This window comes from Labrus bergylta, chromosome 16, assembly GCF_963930695.1.
Source record: "Labrus bergylta chromosome 16, fLabBer1.1, whole genome shotgun sequence".
Classification (NCBI taxonomy): domain Eukaryota; kingdom Metazoa; phylum Chordata; class Actinopteri; order Labriformes; family Labridae; genus Labrus; species Labrus bergylta.
The window spans coordinates 24,390,799-24,411,819 of record NC_089210.1 but is presented as its reverse complement, the minus strand read 5'-3'; the positions used below and the strand labels follow the sequence as shown (position 1 = coordinate 24,411,819).

General features: G+C 45.3%; 1 protein-coding gene across 4 annotated transcripts in view; it reads right to left on the bottom strand.

Moving 5' to 3' along the window:
* The window catches only part of sdk2a (sidekick cell adhesion molecule 2a), a 92,879-nt gene that overhangs the window by 28,106 nt on the left and 43,752 nt on the right, over window positions 1-21,021 (bottom strand). For all 4 annotated transcript variants that reach the window (XM_065964919.1, XM_065964921.1, XM_065964920.1 and 1 more), the window contains exons 2-15: window positions 15,889-16,048; window positions 14,196-14,302; window positions 13,772-13,919; window positions 11,314-11,447; window positions 6,194-6,305; window positions 5,573-5,763; window positions 5,222-5,305; window positions 4,910-5,104; window positions 4,275-4,391; window positions 3,864-4,031; window positions 3,311-3,413; window positions 2,256-2,432; window positions 1,823-1,959; window positions 1,018-1,165 (exon numbers count right to left, since the gene is read on the bottom strand). In XM_065964919.1, coding sequence (XP_065820991.1) covers window positions 1,018-1,165; window positions 1,823-1,959; window positions 2,256-2,432; window positions 3,311-3,413; window positions 3,864-4,031; window positions 4,275-4,391; window positions 4,910-5,104; window positions 5,222-5,305; window positions 5,573-5,763; window positions 6,194-6,305; window positions 11,314-11,447; window positions 13,772-13,919; window positions 14,196-14,302; window positions 15,889-16,048 — 1,981 coding nt within the window. The remainder of the gene's footprint in view (window positions 1-1,017; window positions 1,166-1,822; window positions 1,960-2,255; window positions 2,433-3,310; window positions 3,414-3,863; window positions 4,032-4,274; window positions 4,392-4,909; window positions 5,105-5,221; window positions 5,306-5,572; window positions 5,764-6,193; window positions 6,306-11,313; window positions 11,448-13,771; window positions 13,920-14,195; window positions 14,303-15,888; window positions 16,049-21,021) is intronic.

Sequence of the window (21,021 nt, the reverse complement as noted above, 5' to 3'; positions counted from 1 at the left end):
CCTTGGTGAAGATGCGAGCAGCACAAAGCGAAGACAGAGGGTGAGGGAAAGATATAAAAGAACAAGAAAGAGCGATCCAGGCAGACTTTTCCCTTAAGTCAATTTAAGATGACATCTTGATTTCTTCCCAGTCCACCGGAGCACTGCTCTGGAGGAGATGAAGCAGAGTGTTTAGGATCAAAGAGGTGTGCCCGAGAGATGCCTTTAGAAAAGCCCGGCACTCTCTCTCTCTCTCTCGCTCTCTCTCTCTCTCTCTCTGACGCTTAGTCACCCTCCTGCAGTGCACTCTTGTCTGGGAAACATTAACACACACACGACTACAGCTCCTGTGAATGAGCGTGTGGTGCAGGAGGTGCGTGGTGACTTCCTGCAGGTTCAATAGCTGCGATGATTGTGTTGATGTGGACAAGGTCAAACAGCGTGTATGTGTAGGTGTATTGTGATAAGTTCAAAACATGTGTGTGTGTCTATGTGTGTTTGCGAGTATGTGTAGACGCAGTGTGAATGAGTGTGGCAGCTGCGTCCTGCTCGTCAGGAGAATTTACTTGAGATTGGAGTCTGTGTGTGCAGCTCCGGCTCTTATAAGCCTCTCTGTATTTCACTCATGAAGTACCAGCCAAAGACAGTTAATAGAAGGGGAGAGAAATGAAGTTGGGTCAGCACACCCATCAAGTCTTCACAAAGCACAATTTCAGCTCATTCACAGCTTTATCTTAAAAAAGGCCCGTCCCAAAGCCGCTTCATCTTTCACAGGAGTGAGGACCAAAAAGTGGACTTACAGGAAATAATCACAGGGTTTTCTATTGAACTGCCAAGACGATGGGGGTGGGGGGGGTGGGGGGGGGGGGGTGGGGGGGTGGGGTGGGATGCAGGGAGAACGGGTTGTTCTAGAACTGTGAAAGCCCTCAAAGTGCAAAGCTGTTCTCACCGCCAGCGTCAACACGACGTTACACAGACACACAGCAGCATATTTAATATGCAGAGGATGCAGAAGAACTGCTAATATGCAGCACCAACCGGTCAGTTTCTTTGCTGAACTGGCCTCTGCCCACGTCGTTGATGGCACACAGCCGGAACTGGTACGAGCGTGCTGGGATCAGGCCACCGACAGTCACCCCGGTGGACTCCGGTTCAATATTGGCCAGCAGCACCGTCCAAGGGGCATCTGAGGTGGAGAAAACAGACGGCGCTGTGAGGCACGGCGAGTGAACGGTGAATGACCTTGCAAGAGCATTTACATTCCTGAGGAAAATATCTCCTCAGCGAAACTTTGATTTGAGTTCAGTGTTATCCCGGACTATTATTGCACACTGTTTGCTCATTTTCAATAATAATATTGCGGCTACTGATAAAAAAACAAGTCATTTATTTTGTGTACACTCCCTCTAAAGATCAGATTGAAATTCAATTATCCAGAAAAAGCAGATCCCATCTGCATCTTCGGATTCATTTTCCCCTTAATGAGTTGTCATCCTCTCAGTTAGCCTGAGCTTCGATGAGAAACGGCTGAACGATTTACTCTCCGTGGGTGAGAGTGTTTCCGACTTGCTTTGATTTTTATCAGCCAGAGGAAGTGGAGAAGAAGCATCGGGCATCAACACAATTTTACCTCCCCTGATCACTCCCAAGCAAAGGCAACTGTGTTTTAATGATTGCAGAAGGTAAGAGGGGACTGTGCAGCCAATTTAAGGACACAATGGAAATATATATTACAGTAACAAGGCTGGCAAATACAAGCTTTCGGGGGAGTATGAAGGAACAATATTACCTTTAAAAAGGGAAGAAACAACAGCAACACGCATTGTTTATGACCTCTACTCACTGTTTTCTGAGACCTCCAGGATGTAGCGGATCAGGGGGCTGTTACCGTCAAAAGCCTGGGCCCATGTAAGGTTGATGGCCCTCTTCTCTGTGGTGCTCAGAACTGCTATTGGGTTTTCTGGAGCATGTGGCAGCTGCCTATATTGACATATGTGTGTACGAGGGAAGGGGGAAAAAGTGATAAAGAGAAATAAAATCAGACAAGAGAAGCGGCAAATAACAGAATTAAAGAGCCAAAGCGAGGGCCTTGCATTGTAAATATTCGAACATTTGATGGATTAGAGAGGAGAGGAGCGATAAAGCACCACAGCGGAGAAAACATCCATCCATCATGTCCCCATCAGACGTAAATAAGAGGGAGGAAAAAAAATACAGGAGGGAAGATAAAACAAGGGGAGACATGAAACAAGCAAAAAAAAATAAAAAATACAGACCTGACTCTGAGGTGGGCGCTACGGGAGTCATTGCCGCCGACTGAGGTCACCCTGCAGGTGTATGTTCCGATGTCACCCGACCACGTTTGGGAGATGTGTAAGGTCCCGTCGGGATCCAGCCGCAGGCGGGGCGAGCTGTTCACGTCGATCACCGAGCTGCTTTTCTCCCACACATACCTAGAGGTGTGAACAAAGAGCGGTACACAAACACACGCGCGTACACATTTGAATGATGTGTGTGTGTGTGTGTGTGAGTGTTGTGACAGTTTTTTTTTTTGTGTCAGGTCATACAGCAGAACACAGAGAGGCGCTGACACCGATCAAAAGCCTCGGAAGTCTGATGGTGAAGTGATTTGAATCTGAACACCATCTCGCTCTGTCACACATACAGTACTCCACCTTTCCCTGCATGCATTCCTCTACTTGTCACATACCCAACAGCACATATGGAACCCCCCCCCCCGCCCCCCCCCCCCCCCCCCCCACTCCCTCCTGCACCCAGCCCCACACACATGCACACACAAGGAGCGCCTGTGATTAATTGCGACTGTTCGGGCTTTCCAGCTAATCTCCTCTGTGTTGCGTTTAATTAAAGGCGCTGTCTGAAGTTATTACTCTGTTTACATATTCATCTGTTTACCCCGCGATCTGATCAATGCCGCGGGCCCACAGGTGACAGGCACTCTAATCACTGGGCTCCACAGACATCATTCGGCTCCCTCTGAGACAGATGCATGTATACGCACTCTATCATGCTCAAGACGGTCTGAAGAGTGAGGGGGAACGCGATGGACTAATTCCTCAATCAGGCTCTCTAAGAGTTTCAAAATCTTCCCATAGGAGGTCGTCTAAGGGTGGATAAACACCGCAAGATCGCTTGCAGATTTCATAAACTAATTAAGCACGACAAGATAGCCGAGCTTGTTTCCTAAGCCGGGGTTGCATCAAGAAATAGTTGCAAAAGAAAAGTCAGACATTTATCGAAATTGTATGTGATTTAAAAAAAAAACGAACACCATAATTGCGGGAGATTTTGAAGCTGATGTCATCATTACCTGATAGTCACACTAGGATCGTGGGTCACGCCGCAGGTCATAACAGCCTTGGTCCCTTTGATGACACTTTGGTCCTGCGGGGGTTTAGTGATGCGGGTTCGTGCTGCGAACACACACAGAGGTTGTTATTCAAGAGACTGTGTTTGAACAGCGGATTGAACAGAGCTTACTTCCTGGACTCAGTCTCGTCCTTCACTCAACGTCTTTTCTGAGAGACGGTGAATCATACAGGATTTTTCTGACGGGTGCAGTATTAGGCTTTTAGGGACTGATTATATGAATTTATGCAGTAAAAAAAATAAGCACATGGATGAGTCATTAGACCATAGACGGAATATCTCGATAATGACCTCCAGAATCCAAGCATTTTCAAGTAAACAAGTCAGGCATTTAAAAAAAAAAGGAGGACATTTCATTTTATTATTTTTATATTTTCCCAAACAGCTGGGACTCAGAATTGTGGGAGTATTTTTCACTGGACAAGTGAGGAAATGTAGACACAAGCAGAACAAACATCATAAATGATGTGCAGAGAGTTTCTGTTTCTTCTCACCCCAGACAACCAGGTCGGAGGAAGCCTCGTCGATGCCCCTGGAGTTACTGGCCATGCAGGTGTAGGTACCGGCGTCGGAAAGGTGGGAGGGGCTGATTAGCAAGCTGCCCGACTCCAACAGGGTAAACCTGGGCAGCTGGACCGAGCCGCTGGCCAAGACACGCTCACCTGCAGGGAAGGGGCGTGGGTGATTTATGGTATGGCATGGAGGACGGGGGGGGGGGGGGGGAACAAGGTGAAGGAGGGAATTAGGGTTATTGGAGAAATGTCATGGAAAAACAAACAGCAGGGAAAGTGATGCAAGCAAAAGTAGCTTATTTGGATGAAGTAAATATTCTGAATCCTATCCATAACTCTTTTCTAGCTTTGACAACGCGGCATAATGAGCACCATGCTGTTTGCCAAACGCACCTTTCTGCCAGGTGATGGCTGGCCTTGGGGCTCCTGAGGTCTCACAATGCAGGATGACTGACATGCTGTCAATCACGGCGCTGTCAGAGGGGCCAGCGGTGATGTTTGGAGCGATACCTGTAAGGGGAAGGTTCAGTCACGCGCGCGCACACACACACACACACACACACACACACACACACACACACAGGAACACACACACATGCAAACAAAATGAGGTGAGACAGAGGTGATAATGAGGGACATAAACAGCTTTCTCCCTAACAAAGCAGACGGCAGCTGAGAGCTTAATAGACTTGACAAAAAGGGGCGGCTGTCAGGTCTCATTCTCGGGGACAGCTCTGAGAGTCTGACAGGGCGCCCCCGTCTCTCTGCGTCTCCTGCTCATACTCTGATTCAAAAATAGCCGATAATTGCCCGAGCATCCAAGGTGACAAATCTGTCAATGCGGAGAGATATAAAGATAGATGGGTGTAGGAGGCAAGACAGAGAGAGGCAGAAAAGAGGATTAGGGAACGAGAACAGTGAAGCGGATTTAAGAATAAAAAAAGCAGGCAGGGAACAGAGAGGGAAAGATGAGCAGAATTAAGCAGCAGGCGTGTAGATGGTTTTGACATTTTTCCAAGGGGACGTACTAGTAACAGCAAGGTAGGTGTTTGTCTGGATCTCCCCTGCGAGATTACGGGCAAAGCACTGAAACATCCCTGTGTCATCCGGCAGGAGGCCGTTGATCTGCAGACTGCCTCCTACCAACACCCTGTACCTGGGGATCTTCACCGGGCTGATGGGCACGGCATCTTTGTACCACACTATGTCTGGCTGCGGTGTGCCTGCAGAGGAAAGAGAGAGGATTAATTTCTTCCCTTGTCACAGTGACCCCACCTTTTTTATCTTCTTCCTGCTCTTTCACACACACGATAGTAGAAAGAAAAACAAACACGGCTCACCTCTCGCCTGACAGGGGATATCCACAACCTTCTCCATCTCTGCGCTGATGTGACTCGGCGGCTCTTTGACAAACAGAGGATACTCTATTGTGTAAAAGAAAAAAAAAAAACAGCGCTCAATAAAAATCTTTAAAAACAACTCACAAATCATCTGAGTTTTTTTTTCTTTGTAACTTGGCCCTTCTCTAAAAAAACGAGCACGGATCACAACATCTCTTCAATTACAGTAGTCTAAAATGGCAACAAAATGTTCTCTGGGAGAACATGGGAGTTAACAAGCTGATGCAATATTTGGATGATTTGGGCCCAGCTGCTGTGTGGAGCTTCAAATGCAAACCGTGGGTTATTTACCAAGAACATGCAGAAAAGCCCCGGCAGTGACTGAGGGGACGCTGCTGCTGCGGAGAGAAGCCTCGCACTCGTAGTAGCCGCTGTCACTGACCGCAGGCAAACTGATCACCAACCTACGGCCGAAATCTCGGATCCCTGTATTGACCACTGCGCCGTCTTTCCTCCAAGTAATATTCATCTTGACAAGGGGCCTGAAGGAGGAGGAGAAGGAAAAAAAAACATGAAAAGGAGAAAAAGAGAGCAATAGATAGTGAGGCGTCTGGTTTTTAATACTGATTCATATTCTGTTTCAAGGTTACAGAGCATTGGGGGAGCGATGCGATACATCTGTCAGTCTGATTAAGTCTTTGAATTGGAGATAATAGTCAGAATTCAAGACCGGGATGGCGCAAGATCGGGAGAAAAGAGTGAAGTCTTGAATCAAAGCGAAGAATGAAGCTGAGGTGTGAAAATAAAGGACGAACAAAATACTTTTCTATCATGTTCAAACAAAAGATGTCCGGATTCATTCAAATGAAAAAATACCAGACGGCGAGGGGAGAGATGGCGGGGTTTGTTTTGATAATTTGCGCATTCATGACTAAATCCTCTGAATCCGTGTGTGTCTGTGGGAAATATTACCTTGCATTTGCAACGCACTCCATGATCGCCTCGTTCCTGCCCATTGTTACGCTTGTGTTCTTGGGGGGGATGATGATAGACGGGGCGATGGGGTCCGCAGGTCCTCCCACATCTATCACGCACACGAGGCAGACAGAAAGAAAAGTGAAAAATCTATAAACTCTATGCACACCTTAGATTAAGCCCGTGCATGTGTGCCTGATACAGCCAGTTGAGTATGAGCAGATCTGTACATGGAGGCTGACAATCTGTCACTATCACCAGCAGGTAGCCAGCATGCTATCAGCCAACTATTAACACCCCTGTCTTTACTTTGGATCCTTTTTCTAGTGCACACAGCTTTTCCTGAGCACAGTGTTAGCCCAGGTGTTAGAAGCCATTATGTAGCATAATTGAGACAAACACAAAAGGCGATTAAATGCAGCACCATCACTCACGGGTTTCACGGAGCCTCCAGCCAGCCATCGATTCACTGCCCTCAATCAGTGATCTCTCTCTGAATCTGATCTCATTTTCCCCCACCTCCCCTGTGTACGGGTACCAGAGCCTGTGTGCGTCAATGTGTGTTGACTGATTGTGCGCCTATACAGTGTCTTGTAATTGTGCGTATGAAGTCCCAATTTTTTTTTTTTTCAGAGCTACCCAAGATTAATAAGGGTCCTAATCCAGTTTTTAGAATCACTTCTTATTTTGTGCTACATCATTGTAAATCCCACCCTATGAAGGCAATTTTTTTGTGTGGGGATCTCAGCAGAGCAATGACAAAGCTTCCTCTACAAACACAACTTGAATGTGGGGCAGCCCTCCTCATGGGTAATTGTTCGGTTCTGCTCCCTATTTCATTGCTTCATTCAGATATCTCGTTCTTTGGCTGATTTCAGTGGCACACCATAAAAACAAAAACAAATTCAATCCAGTAAATTAAAGAAGTTGCAATACAAATACTTAAAATGTTTTTTTTAAAGCTCCTGTGCCAAACTTCTAATGTGTGGTGATTCTGGCGCCCCTTGTGGACAAAGTGGTCTTTGCTAATTTTATCTTGTACATGTGTAGGTAATAAAATGTTTCTCCAAACATATCACATATCGTTCATTCTTCTAATTTTCAAAAACATAAATCTTTCCTGGGCAAAATGTAACAAAAGCCATTTTCGGCAGGGTGCTTATTTTGACACCGACCCCTTGACAGGAGCAACAGGCATGTAAAAAAAAAAATGATGCATTAAAAAAAGGAATCTTATCTCTGAAGGTCACTTTTTTCCTCTTGTAGCTCATAAAGAGACATCACTAATTTCAGTCTGTTTCATTACCAGTCTGAAAGTCCTCACAGGAGCTTTAAGTTTTGAAATCAGTTCAGATGTTGAACAGACAAGTGATGTTTTCACCCATACACAGAACTCCTTGAAAAATGTCCCAACATTTCTGGGGTTGACTCAAACTGCAACTTTACCTGCCAGCCTCAAAGCCAAATTTTGGTGCGTGAAGTCTAGGTGAGCATTTGTGAATGCAGCAAGAAATATCCAGGAAATTCACAGAGCATTTAAGTTATGCTTCTAGTGAATGACCAGTGCGAGCGTTTGTGAATAAAGTGAAGCTGTGAATACCTCCAAAAACAGTTAGCATTGATATCAAGACAAAAACTATCTTATATCTTCATAGGGTCAGGGACACTGTTTGCTTCGTCTGCCATTTCTGCACATCCTGCCTCCTGAGACAGCCCCCGCCCGACAAGGAAAGCCCATTGTTGTTAGGTGTTATGTGAAAATGAGAGACAGCCTAAGATGATTCAAACACTATTACCTATGACTGTGCAGCTTAATGCACAAATAGTTAAACAAAGCAAAAGAAAAAACGTCATATTAAACTGCTGCTGACATTTACGAGAACATTTAGCGAATGCATTTAACATTTTAGAGGTACATTTTAATTAACCTTGATGCATTCAGAATACCTCCACACAGATTGAAAAGATGATTCTGTACAGTAGCCTGAAGAGTATAAAACGGCTACATTTAAATGATGGACCCTGACCTGTGAAGGCTTTTCACGGTGTTCAGTAGTTTTGAAGTGAGGAATCTGAAAGGTTGGACTCCACTGACGAACAGCAAAACGTGTCCTTTCAAAGAGATGCGCTCTATTTTCAAAAACATGTGTGGAAGCAGACGATGTGCCAATTGACTGACGCGATGCTTTGGCTGATGAAAAGCTTTAAGAATCCTACTAGACCTCTCGATTAATCCATTTCATCACGGTTTGTGCGAGCATCTTGAGGGCATTATTGACATGATCATCAATTAGCATAGTGAATAACAATAAATCAGAGGAAAACGGCTTCCTGTCAAGCTTTTAGAAGAACCGGAAAAATAAAAAAATGAAGAAATCAAACGGGCTTCGATAGGGTCCAAAAGGATTGGGAGGAAAAAAAACGTAATCACTTGGAATCAGAAGGTATTGGCTCAAATGAAAGATCACAGGCTGACCTGTGATGTAATTTGTGTTGCCTCATTAACATGAGATTATGCAGGAGAGTTTGATCGGCGTAAGTCTTGTGGTCTCTAAGCTTCTGATTTAATGGAGACAAAGCAGACCGAGAGAGAGGAGAAGAATTGATAGGTGAAGGCCGGAGACGGAGAATTCTATTAACAACAATGTTCAACTTCTACAAACATGAGGAAGAGATAAAAAAAGCCCTTATCAGACTGTACGTCCCTGTGACTTTTCCGCTTCACTGTGAATGTCTCAGAGGTGTAATGTATGGACAGAGTGGTTCTACTTCTGAAACACCTTCTGAAGTAGCGACAGCGTTACAGGGGCGTGATGGGATCGGCTGTGGGGCAGCGGGGCAAACAGCACTGTGCGTGTGTGTGCATGTGCATGTACAGCTCCTGCTGTTTCCCTTCACGTCGTGCTTCCTCATCATGTAACCATATGCAAATTCACAGTCTGGGACACCAGCATTACGTCGTTCCAGAATCACAATATGAATGTACATAGATGTAATGTACATGTACAGATGCATGCTGAAACGGGCCAAAGATAAGATGAAAGTGCCATGAACAGCACATCATATATACATAATATGTGGATTTATTGATTTGAATTGGTGCAGTGGTTATTTCTGCCGCCTCTCAGTAAGAAGCTCCTTGTCTGAATCTCTAGTCAGACTTAGTTTCCTGGAAATCCGGGGAAATTCCCCCCAACAATCCAAAGTCATGCTCATTAGCTTAATTGGTGACTCTAAGTTGTCCATAGGTGTGAGTGTGACAGGTTGTTTGTCTCTATATGTCAGTCCTCTGATCGAGTATCGACCTGTCCAGGTTGTACCCCCGCCTCTCGCCCACTGACAGCTCAGATCACCTTCAGCCCCCCCACCCCCCACCCCACCAACATCCTGCACGGGACAAGCACTATAAATAATGGATGGATTGTTGCTGCAATTTTTGTGAAATCCGTCCTTGTAAAGAAAGTCTTGATAATCCCTTAAAACCTCTTCAAGATGTACAAGATGTTCTTGTGCTAACATAACAAACAAAACTTATCATGTTTTTTTGGTGTTATTTAAAGTTCTTCAAGTATTTTTTTTTCCAATTCCACAACATTCTTCTTTGCCAATAACACAATGAGAAGGGGGAATCCATTCGACTAGTCGCACAACTCATTTTATTTTCCACAAGACATGACTGCTTCTGCTTGACAGACACTAATTAATGTATTGCAGTTCATAAACTCTCAGTGTCGAGAATACTTCGAGTGTGTAATCTCCTAATTAAAAGGGGGAAGTAAACAACCTGATGACCTGCATAGCAAATCCTCACAACTAATGTCACCATATTGTTTTACATGTGTCCCTGTCCAAAGACAGTGGTAAAACCCAAGTCAGTGGTAGTGACTTTCACACTCTAAGGAATAAAAGGAAAACAAAATGTCTGCCCAGTTGGAGCATTAGCCACTGTCAGTTTGCTTTTTTCTATTAGACTCAGCAGTGTCTCATTTGTATGCTCCCTCTGGATCGACACTCTTTCCTCTACTGCATATTTTCCCCTCCGCAGAGTTGCTAAAATGAACAAATCCAGCAGTAAAAAAAAAAGCCGTATTGACTTTCAGATGCAAAATACGTGTGTGATCCACAAGGCCAGTCTCGGAGAGAGATTCTGTGATATCTGGTCCCCGCAGATTGCTGTGTCATGCGTATTGAGCGCTGAATTACAAACACTGTATTAATGGCATGATGAGCATGGAGCAGGCGCCAGCGAGATATTAAAATGTGCAGCACTACATTTGAACAGGTTCAAAAATCTCATACACCGTGATGAATAATGCATATCACAAGGGATCATGTGTTATCTGTTCTCAAAGGCTGCAATGTAGGTGGTATGAAATATCATCCTAAATACAGTATTAACAGCAGGCGGGAGAATTTATTTGACTTTGTTTGGATGAAAGGTGACAATGAAAAGGGTGCAACTGGTTGAGTTTGTGATTCCACGTGGAACCATGCCTGCATGAAATGTGCCAAACCTTATTTAAAGTTCTAAAGTGAGGCCGACCTCTAATCCAGAGTGTGTGTTTAGTGTGGGTGTGTGCATGTTTAAATCATTCCCTGTTCGCTCAGTGTCATTTTCATAAATCTGCTTTTTTGTGAGGAGTGATTAAACTGAAGGTCCTCTTTATGAGGCCTTTACATCCAGGCAGCCGTGGAGATGCTGCTGGAGCTAAAACACAACCTTATATGACAGTGATTCACCGCTGGGGCCGGAGGTTATAGGAGCAAGAGGACAACTATTGAGCTGAAGGCAATGGGTATGATTGCATCTGCAGGAAAAAGGGGGAAGAAAGAATGAAGGAAGGGACTGCCAGTAGAGGGCGCTATCTCTGTTTCTTTTGTCTGCCTGAGCCACCTGTTGTGTTGCTGCTCTGATGCATGTGTGTTGAAGCGCTTGAGCTAAAGAAGAATAAAGGATGAAACTTTTTTTCTTTTCTATCATCTGCAACAACCTGTTGATGACATGAACAATCTGCCAGTGAAGTGTGCATCGCTAAGTGTGCGACAAAGTGTGTTGTTGTGTGGATGCAAGAGTGTGTGTTTTTCATGTGTGTGTGTGTGTGTGTGTGTGTACTTACTCTCCACTGTGAGTACGACAGGCTGACTGGTTTTGTTCTCCCCGTTCTTGTCGTTGACCGCCTGGGCGTAGTAACGTCCCGCATCAGGGGCCACGGTGGACAGGATGACCAGCGTGTTGTCCAGAGTGATGGCACTGAGGAAATATTCATGAGGACGTTAGCTTAGCATACTTCTGAGGACACTGCTGTGCCAGTCATGACAAACGCCCTAGCTTAATAAAGACACAAAAAAGATTTAGTTGGTGTTGAATGTAGTTAAATTAATTTGGGATCACCAATTTGGCTCCTAATTAAACAGACAACTGGTGTGAATTGAAAAAAAAAAAAAAAAGCCCTTGAACACCCCAAACTGCAGGCATACACACATTCATCCGCACACAGACATGCTCATATCATTAAATCAGTGTGAAGTAGTTTCTCACAGTCAATAAATCCTGAGGGTAGACTGACTCACACACATGTACGCATATATTATTATCTGAAGAAAAAAAAAAGTGCACAAAAACAACTTTTATGAGCCCTTCACTCTACAAGGTATTGCATAGTCTTAAAGGAATATCTCAGTGAGAATAAAATTAAGAGAGAATTTTTCCATTTCTGCATATTCTTGGTTATTAGTACAAATTTGAACCATAATTATAATCACTGTAGAAACCCAGGGGGGGCTGAGATCAGTTAGGCTGGTCTTGTGAGATACTCTAGGTTCATAGAGAAAGCTCCGCGGTTGGATGTGTGGTTCTTTTTTTCCCTCCACTTATAAAGAAATTCTAATAAATCCCGACAAATTAATTGGTCCCTCAACAGCTTTGTGAAACTGATGAACTTGGATGTCTACATATTTGAAGTATGTTTGTAAGATGTAACAACAGTCAAAGTCCATCTTTGTGAGACATGATGCCCACGAGTATAGATATTAATAATTGCTAAAGGCAGATGTTAAAAGGAGCGCAAGTCCTTAATTAAGTGATGTGCAGAATTAGCTTTTATTTTCTTTAAATGCTCGAGCCTTTAAACGTACTGAAACATGTTATATGAGCGTCATGTAAGATGATCCCACATTGATTCAAACATTTGTAATAATAAGGATCAACACTTGTAGAAACGTATACAAGCAATTAGCCTGAAAATATCAAGCTACTCAGACTTTTATGACTGTTGGGTCTCAGTGGCCTTGGGATTGGTTAGGCTGATGGTTCTGAAGCGCCTGAGAAGGACCCCATTAAACGAGAGCTGATGCTAAGCACACGGCCAGATTAGCCTCTCGGTATCTGCAGGCATCTGAGCGATCGGTTCAGGATAAACAGACACACTCCTGGACAATTACAAGCTGTACTTTTTTCACCCAGTCAACAGACACTTTACACAAACACACACAAACAACGGTTCATACACACACGGCTGGGAATATCAATGTGGCTCGACACAAAGCGGGCAAACAAGCAGTAAATGCAGAGTGTCCTGTCAGTGCCTCTCATTGTCACAGAGCAAGGCTTCAGCGCTTCACTTCTGATAAGAGTCAGCGGCATAGTAAACCAGCTCTGGAACTGGTCCAAACATTCATGGAAGAGGTTGAGCTTGTTGTTTCTTTTTTATTATTATTATTATCATTATTTCAATTCCCCTCACTGCTTGTACTTGCTTTTTTTGGAGCGGCCCCCAGGCAGACGATACAATCCGACCTTCAAGCCAGAGCATGCAGCATTTTTCAGAGTCGAAATCTTCATGTCAGCTACGACATGCTAGAGCTTGTCAATGAATAATCGATGAGGAGGAGGTTTCGGAGGAGTTGTATGCTGCCTTCCTCTATTTGTCGGGATGGCAAAATTAATCTCAGGTGGTTCCCTTCACAGTTTTGTCTTCAGGAAAAATGCATAACTGAACATGAATCTGACATGCATAAACAAAAAAAAGCAGCAAACACACACTGACAAATGGAGCATAGAGATATATGCCGTCACCCACAGAAACTCCCACTCTGCACATACAGCCTCACAATGATTCTTACATGCACATACAGTATGCACACACCCGCCCTTTCACACACAAATCCACCCAGGGGTGAGAGCTGTCAGTCAAACATATCATCAATTGAGGCCCTTTGTCCAATTTTGTCTAATTGGTTCCCCCGCTGCCTGCTCTATCGCTACCCTTCAATCATTCTGCCTCGCAGAGTCAATAGGGGAACTATAATAACCTGCTTTATCACTGAGAGGTGATTCCATGATGAACACAGGGCCAAAACTCGTTCATCAACTACTACCCTGCTAAACTTTTGCTTTTGGTGTGAGGGGGGGTTCAGAGAAAATCTGTGAGCAGTATCAGCCATCTCAGAGTTCTGTGAGGTTGAAAAACATTCCGTCTTTCACCAGCAACTCAGAAAGAAACGCACATGTCAAACTCACACAGGCTCTTCTTCACACACCACACAAACCAAGCCGAGGGAAGAGAGTAGACTCACATACGGCTGCTGGAGGGAATCTTACGTCCGTCTCTGAACCACGTGATTTGTGGCCTGGGGAAGCTGTGTATCCGCGGAGAGTGGAGGAGAGCACCGTCACCCTGGGATACAGTTTGAGACCTTTCGCCCTCCACGAAACCACCCATGTCTTGCGGACATAAAGAAATGTTTTTTTTTAAGGGAGAGACAAGAAAAGTTCAATATGAAAACTCGTGAGAGAAACTGTTGCCCAAATGTTGCAAATGCATGCCTGCAACAATGAAGATGAAAAGGTGGAATTGTCATTAGTACCCAGTCTTGTAGATTTTTTTTTCACTATACTTGACTCAGAGTGACTCATCCCCATGACAAGCCTTCAACAAAAACACTGTCCTCCCCTTATTCTGTCAGAGCTGCAGATGTATGGAAAGGAGCCCACACTTACAGGCGACCTGCACTTCAGTGCTGCACTGCATTATAGCACCCACTCGATTCCTCACAATGCAGCGGTAGTGGCCAGCATTCGCTCGGTCCAGCGTCGGGATCAAGTACCTAACGGGCACACATAAAAACAAAGTGCCGTTAGTCATCATCAACATGACAGACAGCGACATTCGTCATCTCGGCGGCTCTTTTGTCCGGCACTCTCAAGATGTTAAATTAATGGAGATGTTTCACTGGGCACCTTAAGCACGTCTTAAATGGCATTCTACTTAGAGAAGCCTTGAAGGGAGATTTGTTGCTGATGTACTTCTTCCCGGTAAATAGCAAACTAAAGCAGCGGAAATGTGTTTTTTTTTTAAAGCTCTCCTTGGAGTGTACAGCAAAGACAGCAGAGCTCCAGACTGGCAGGACTCACAAAAACCTCATTGTTATCTTGTATCTCCAGTCAGGGGAATACAATCATACGAGCACCTCTCACATGTGCAGCCATATACAGTCTGTCTGTCTATCCCCTCATGTGCATTCATGTTAAATGGGCTGTGTGAAATGCGAGCGAGACAACCCCAGAGCAGAGTCCCCTTTTAATTGGTTTGCTACAGCCACTAAGGAGTGTGTTGTCCGCCCCTGCCATGTTCCCCTCTGCACTGCAATTTGGATAAGGGTGGTGGTGGTTGTGGGTGGGTGGGGTGAGGGGGTGTAGGGGGTCTGATTAAATGGATTCCAGTTCTCCTCTTTGATCAGGGCTGGTGAAGAATAACAAGCAGAGGGCTGGCCTGCAAAGCAGAGCCAGAGACTAAGCCACGTGAGAGCTCAGCCAAATGCTGAGTAAAAAAAAAAAAAGAAGAAGAAGAAGATGAGGGGTGAGACAGGGGGAGAGGGAGAGGATTTGAGAGAGGTAGAGAGACGGACAGAGGAAGGAATGAGTGTGTGGTTAAGGAGGGTTGTAGCTCCTGATAGCAATCAGACAATGCCACCAGAGAGTGTCTGTCCATGTCTCAGGGACGAGTCTGACTGTGAGTGGAGCAGAGAGAAGAAAAAAAACACCTAGAGTGAGAGAGAGACTGACTTTTTCTATGGACTGGAACTGGAACCACACTTATACAGTACATAGGCGTACTGATGCATAGGCGCAGATACACACAGAGACGCCTTGTTAGCGCAGGCTGAGGCTTTTTTCCTGCCACACTCCTGCGCTGTTAGTAAAACTGCTCAGCGTTGTGTTTACAGGCTGAAGTAAGTGCCCTGAAGAACTCCCCGGTCAGTGAAACAGCATCTTTCTGCTGACATCGCGGAGTAGGCCAACATCCACACGCTATACAATCTGATAAACAATATGCATTGTGAGGTTTTGTTGCAGGCGATGATAGTTTGAACAAACAGCAGAGAGTAGAATAGTTATCAGCTCCCACCATCTCTGAATGTTGAATACAGTGCGAGATACAAATCGGGAATAAATCTGACAATCCCCCAAACGCAGGTTGTTATGTCTCAAGGGAGACATGCAGCCAAATCGGTCCTGAATAATTCCATAGAAATGAGTCACGAATATGAATAAAAATGAGCAATTGAGCTATTAGTTACAATTAAACGCTGCTGAAATGTCCTTGTGTAGTAAGCTAATTATAGTTGATGAATAATAATAATCAAAGAACGATAAGAGAATCAGTTCTGGCAGACAGGGTTGCATTCCTCACCTGTACTCCAGGGAGAAGCGTGTCAGCTCGGTCCCATTGTAGATCCATTTGAATTCCAGCGGCCAGCTGCCCTCTGCCATGCAGGTGAGGACCAGGCGGTTTCCCTCCAGATGAACCTGGGTTTGAGGAGGCTCCATCTTGAAATAAGGTGGGACATCATCTATTGAAAAGTGGGACAAGACAGACAAAAGAGGGTTACTGTGATATAAAAAGACACAAGAAAAGACTGACAGAAAATAAAAAAAAGAGAAGCAGAGAATAGTTGGTGAAAAAGGCGGTGATTCAGTAACCCCTCCGAGCAGACACACAACACAATTCCAGCAATTCACAGGAAATGAGGGCTCAGAACAAGCTATTTCCATTTTTCTTGTGCACTGATTGGGGAACTTGAAGGTCAACAGAGAAGCCTGCCAAAAAAGCACATGGAATAAGTTGTTACTGCAAAAGCAGCTTACTCTTTTATTTCATTTGAAACGCGCTGGCAAAGAGGTATAGAGGAGCAATTTGTGCAGCAGAGGGAGTGTAAATGAACACGTCCATACCTCTAGATCACTAAAAAGGATGGGTGAAGAGAGAGTGGAGAGACGGGGCGGGAGAAGGGAGATTGAAAGAGGTTGGGAGAGAAAATAGACAGAAAGCAGATGGAGAAAAATACAGCCGAGATTGTTCACAAACACACACAACAAAAAAAGAAGAAACACAAGCAAGTAGGAGGAAGAAAGAGTGTGAAACTGGGAAGCCATGGGGGTAGGGGCTGGGTTTAGAAAACACAAAGTTTCACAGCCTTAAACCCCCCTTCTCTGACAGGATGAGTTATGCTCTGTGCTTCCCTTCATTTATCTTTATAGTTCCCTAATGCAGCCAGATTATACAAGCCCCATCCGCAACACTGCACACAGCCAGTGCAGTCGCAGAAAGCCTTTAAGGTGATACACAAGGTCCAGGGCTCAGCTCGGAGACAAAGTGCTTTCATTTGAGCTGATGAAAAAGGCATGATCAGACCTATTGATCTGTCTGCCTCACCAGCCACGGGCGACACTGAGCCGATTGTGCCAGTGTTTGTGGCGGGCTAATTAAAGTCTGTATTAATAGTTGCAGTAAGCCGCCAAGGCCTCAAGCACGCCTGGTTCTAGGTCTTCCACACTAGCTGACTCACTCTCATGTCTGATTACTGGAGCTCCTTCCTCGCCGTCTCTCCCCACGTCCGTACGCAAGTTCACACCAGAGATTTATGGAGCTGAAACGGAGGATGGTGTGGCGGCAGCAGGCAGAAGAGAGTGCATGTGAGGGCAGGCGTGCCGAGCAGGGAAGAGGAGACAGAAAATTGAACCTGATTGAAACTGTAAATAAAAGAATGACTGTGCACCTCTGTGTTTCACACAAGCAGCCATGCACTCAGTGTGCATATACACATAGACACAGAAAAACCCAGGACACACACACACACACACACACACACACACACACACACACACACACACACACACACACACACACACACACACACACACACACACACACACACACACCAGCACACTTCCGAAAGCTGCAGCTTACTCCCCAATCTATAACCCACAAGCACAGCACTCATAAACAGAGGCAAACAAACAACAGCCAATTCATTGCTCTCTGTTTCAAAACCAGTCCCAACATTTTTCACTGTTTGGTAGCAACAACACTCCTCTACCTGGCTAATCTGTTCTTTCTACCACCATCGCAAAAACAAACAAAAAAAAAAACCCTTAGAAACAATCACCACCAAACCCGACCAGGCACTTGAAATTGATCCCTGTTTGAGCCCCAATGGAGGAGCCATCCACATTTTCCCCAAGCACATGCTGCTGGAGTGGTGGCTTTATGGTAATTCCATCCACCAGAAAAATGCACTCGCACTTGAAACACGCACATACACAAAAAAAAGGCACTCTGTAAACACACACACACAATGTAAACACACACACACACACACACACACACACACACACACACACACACACACACACACACACACACACACACACACACACACACACAGACAACTCGAGAACATTCACTTATGCCTGAACAAATGCGCACAGGCATCACCAACCACTCCCAGCTGGTTTAGGGGCTCTGTGGCATCGTGCACTTAGCAATGCAGCTCCATCAACGTGCCTCCATTAGAGACCCGTAAACGCCAAACCCAGACTCGCACATTAATCGTCTGAAGCAAGGAATATACATAATACCAAGTTACCGATGTGAAATGACATAACTGGGAAATTGAGTGCACAGGAATCATCGCCGTGGTAAGCAGTTTGAGTGCAATTTTATGTGTTCACATCCGTTTCTGCCTCAAATTGCCCATCCAGTTGGACTCCGATTATAAATCCCCAAACAGTCGCATCTGCAGAACTTATGACAAAATTCCACTGCTAAAAAACGTTTTAACATCACAAAGATTGTTCCACAGATTCCACAGATTGTAACACACTCGGTTACGTGATCTCCTTTTCGAGACTCGGCGAGAACTGAAATTGCAGCTGACCACTGAGCGCTAACCGTTCCTACTGCTGAGGAAAGAATCAGATAGGGCCTATTCCTCCGCTCTTCACAGTGAGCCACCGCGATCGAACAGCAACGTATTTGTGTCCGAGGAAGACAAACACTGTATGCCATTCAGGTGTGTTCTCTCAGTTTCCTCAGATTTCCTTGCCCTTTAAGTGTATGGAGAGTGGTTGTATGTGTATGTCAATGTGGGACCATCTGTGTCTATTTTTGCTCATGGAGAACACTTAGGCGCGTATAGGCGCTTACAGTACAATGCTCTGTTGATACGTACAGTATGTACAGTAGAGATGGCTCATTGTTGATGAGTACGCTTTTGTCACTAATGTGTCAGGTCGATGTGTTTGCCTCCACTTTGATGTGATCCGTAATTTGTCTCAGTTGTCAACTTGTATTAAAGCAACAGAACAGAGCCTGAAGACACAAACACAGGAATGTACAAAAAGGGAACTATAGACTCGGCTTAATTACTGGAGACCTTGTGTACTTCTGATTGGCTGCATTGAGAGAAGGAGAAGCTATCATCCCTCATGCAGAGACAGGAGTAGGAATTGGAACAGCACTGGCTGGGAATAACTGTCGCTTCCTCCTTTACTGTCATGAACAAAGGGACCCTGGTGCATTTTGGATTCATGGCAGTGCATGACGCGGGCTTCACATCCAGATGGAAAGCCAGAGGGCCGTTGTTCTGTACCGAGGAATTCCTGCATCACTTTGAGCACAAATAAAAAGGCAACCGATCTGGGTCGACAGATCTAGGGAAGACCAAAAAGCGGCATGGGAGGACCGGGATGGCTTTCATGTGGCTGCTGTGTGTAGCAGCTGCCCCCAACAGTCAAGCTGGACCACCGCGGCCTATTCACTGCAGATATAAAACACCTTACTCTAACCTGACAGCTGAGCTTGAATGGTGGCATGGCTCCAGCCGGGTCCCCCCGCTGCATACGCAGAATTTTAATAGCTGTAAGACAAAGACCACAGGCATTGGGGCAGCTTTATAAAACCGAGGCCCATTGTGCTCCCCATCGTGCCATGCTGGCATGCTATCACACAGATGGTGTTCACATTCCACTTTTGTCTTGTATCCTCTCTCTTGCTTATTTTGGGCGCTCACCTCCTTACCCCTGCTCCTCTCCAGCAGCAGGAAGCTCTTCCTGCCTGCTGTTTAATCCTCAGGCACCTGCGATTGAACCGATGTAACCACATCCTAGGTGGCACTCAGCAACAACTGTATCACTGAAATGCATCGATAGAGTGGAGCCCCTGCCTGTTGAAACATTTTGAGGTCCACTCTTGATATCCACTCACTTTTTTCTCCAGACCTCACTCACTTTACCACCCTTTCTGCTTTCTGTCTCTACACCTTTCTTTTCTCTTCTGAGACACTCTCGCTCCAAGAAGACACAACTCCCCTGCACCAGCCACCTCCTCCAATCCGCCTTGTGGAGCATCGTGTGTCACCCAGGAAAATTTAGAGCTATCCTTTAGCCTCCACAATTGGACTTTAATGCGCGAGATGGGTCATGGTTAGCCTCTCTGATGGGGGTTATGTAACAGTCATGGCACTGACCTTGGCCTAGTAATGGGTTGGTGAAAAGGTTTTGTGTTGTGTGGTCGATGGAGGGAGGTTAAAAGCATCTTAAAAGCTGATGAAACATTTCCCTTATGGGTACACACGTGCACATAAATGCACACACACATCACATGCATACACACACACACACACATGCTGAGTTGTATTCTCAAGTTCATTTGTCGCTTTACAAGTTGATCTGAGCATCTTTGAGCCAGGAAAATGAAGCTCTGCAAACACACCAACACACACCAACACACACACCTACAGATATTCACACCTTCCCCCATGAAAACATAGCCCGTCCTGAAGGTCAGACTGATCTGTCACTCTGTCACAAGCTGCTGTCACCGGGACAACAGGCACCACACCGATTTACACTCCATCACTTAGGTGAGTCAGAAAGCAGGCAGACACAAAGGGAGGGATTAAGAAAGAGCGTGTACAAGAAAAGACAGAGAGGACGAAGATGGAGTGACACTGGGAAAGATGGTGAGAGATATGCAGAGATTCGAGATCGGGAAGTGATGTAGGCACAGTACAAGGTGAGAGACTGTGAGGCGGGGGGGGGGGGTAAAAGAGAGAAGAGGAGGGTGTCCTCCAACACAAGGCAGCAAGGTGAAGCGACCCATTACAGCCAAACAAGCAGGCCAGGCTTGAAAGACGGGGAGGGAGACGGAGAGCCTCCATCAACCCCTATATATTCATTTCAGAAAATGGCCCATGGATCAACATCTGCATGCCGCATGCGAGTGCCAGTCCGTCAGAGCTCGATATGTCCCTCCCCCTCTTCATATTTATAGTCCCTTCAACATGTTTGTAGGACTGCGAACTACACAAGATCTCTGGGTAACTGTGCTGTGGCAATATAGACTTCATGGCCCAAGTAGCATGACTTTAAAAAGCTGGAACAGTCGTGCTCAATACTCTGAGGAAGAGACGAAGAAGGGATATGGATTTTCTTTTTAAGCTTTAAAAAAAAAAAATGATGCGTCTGCTTTGATGTCTCGGAA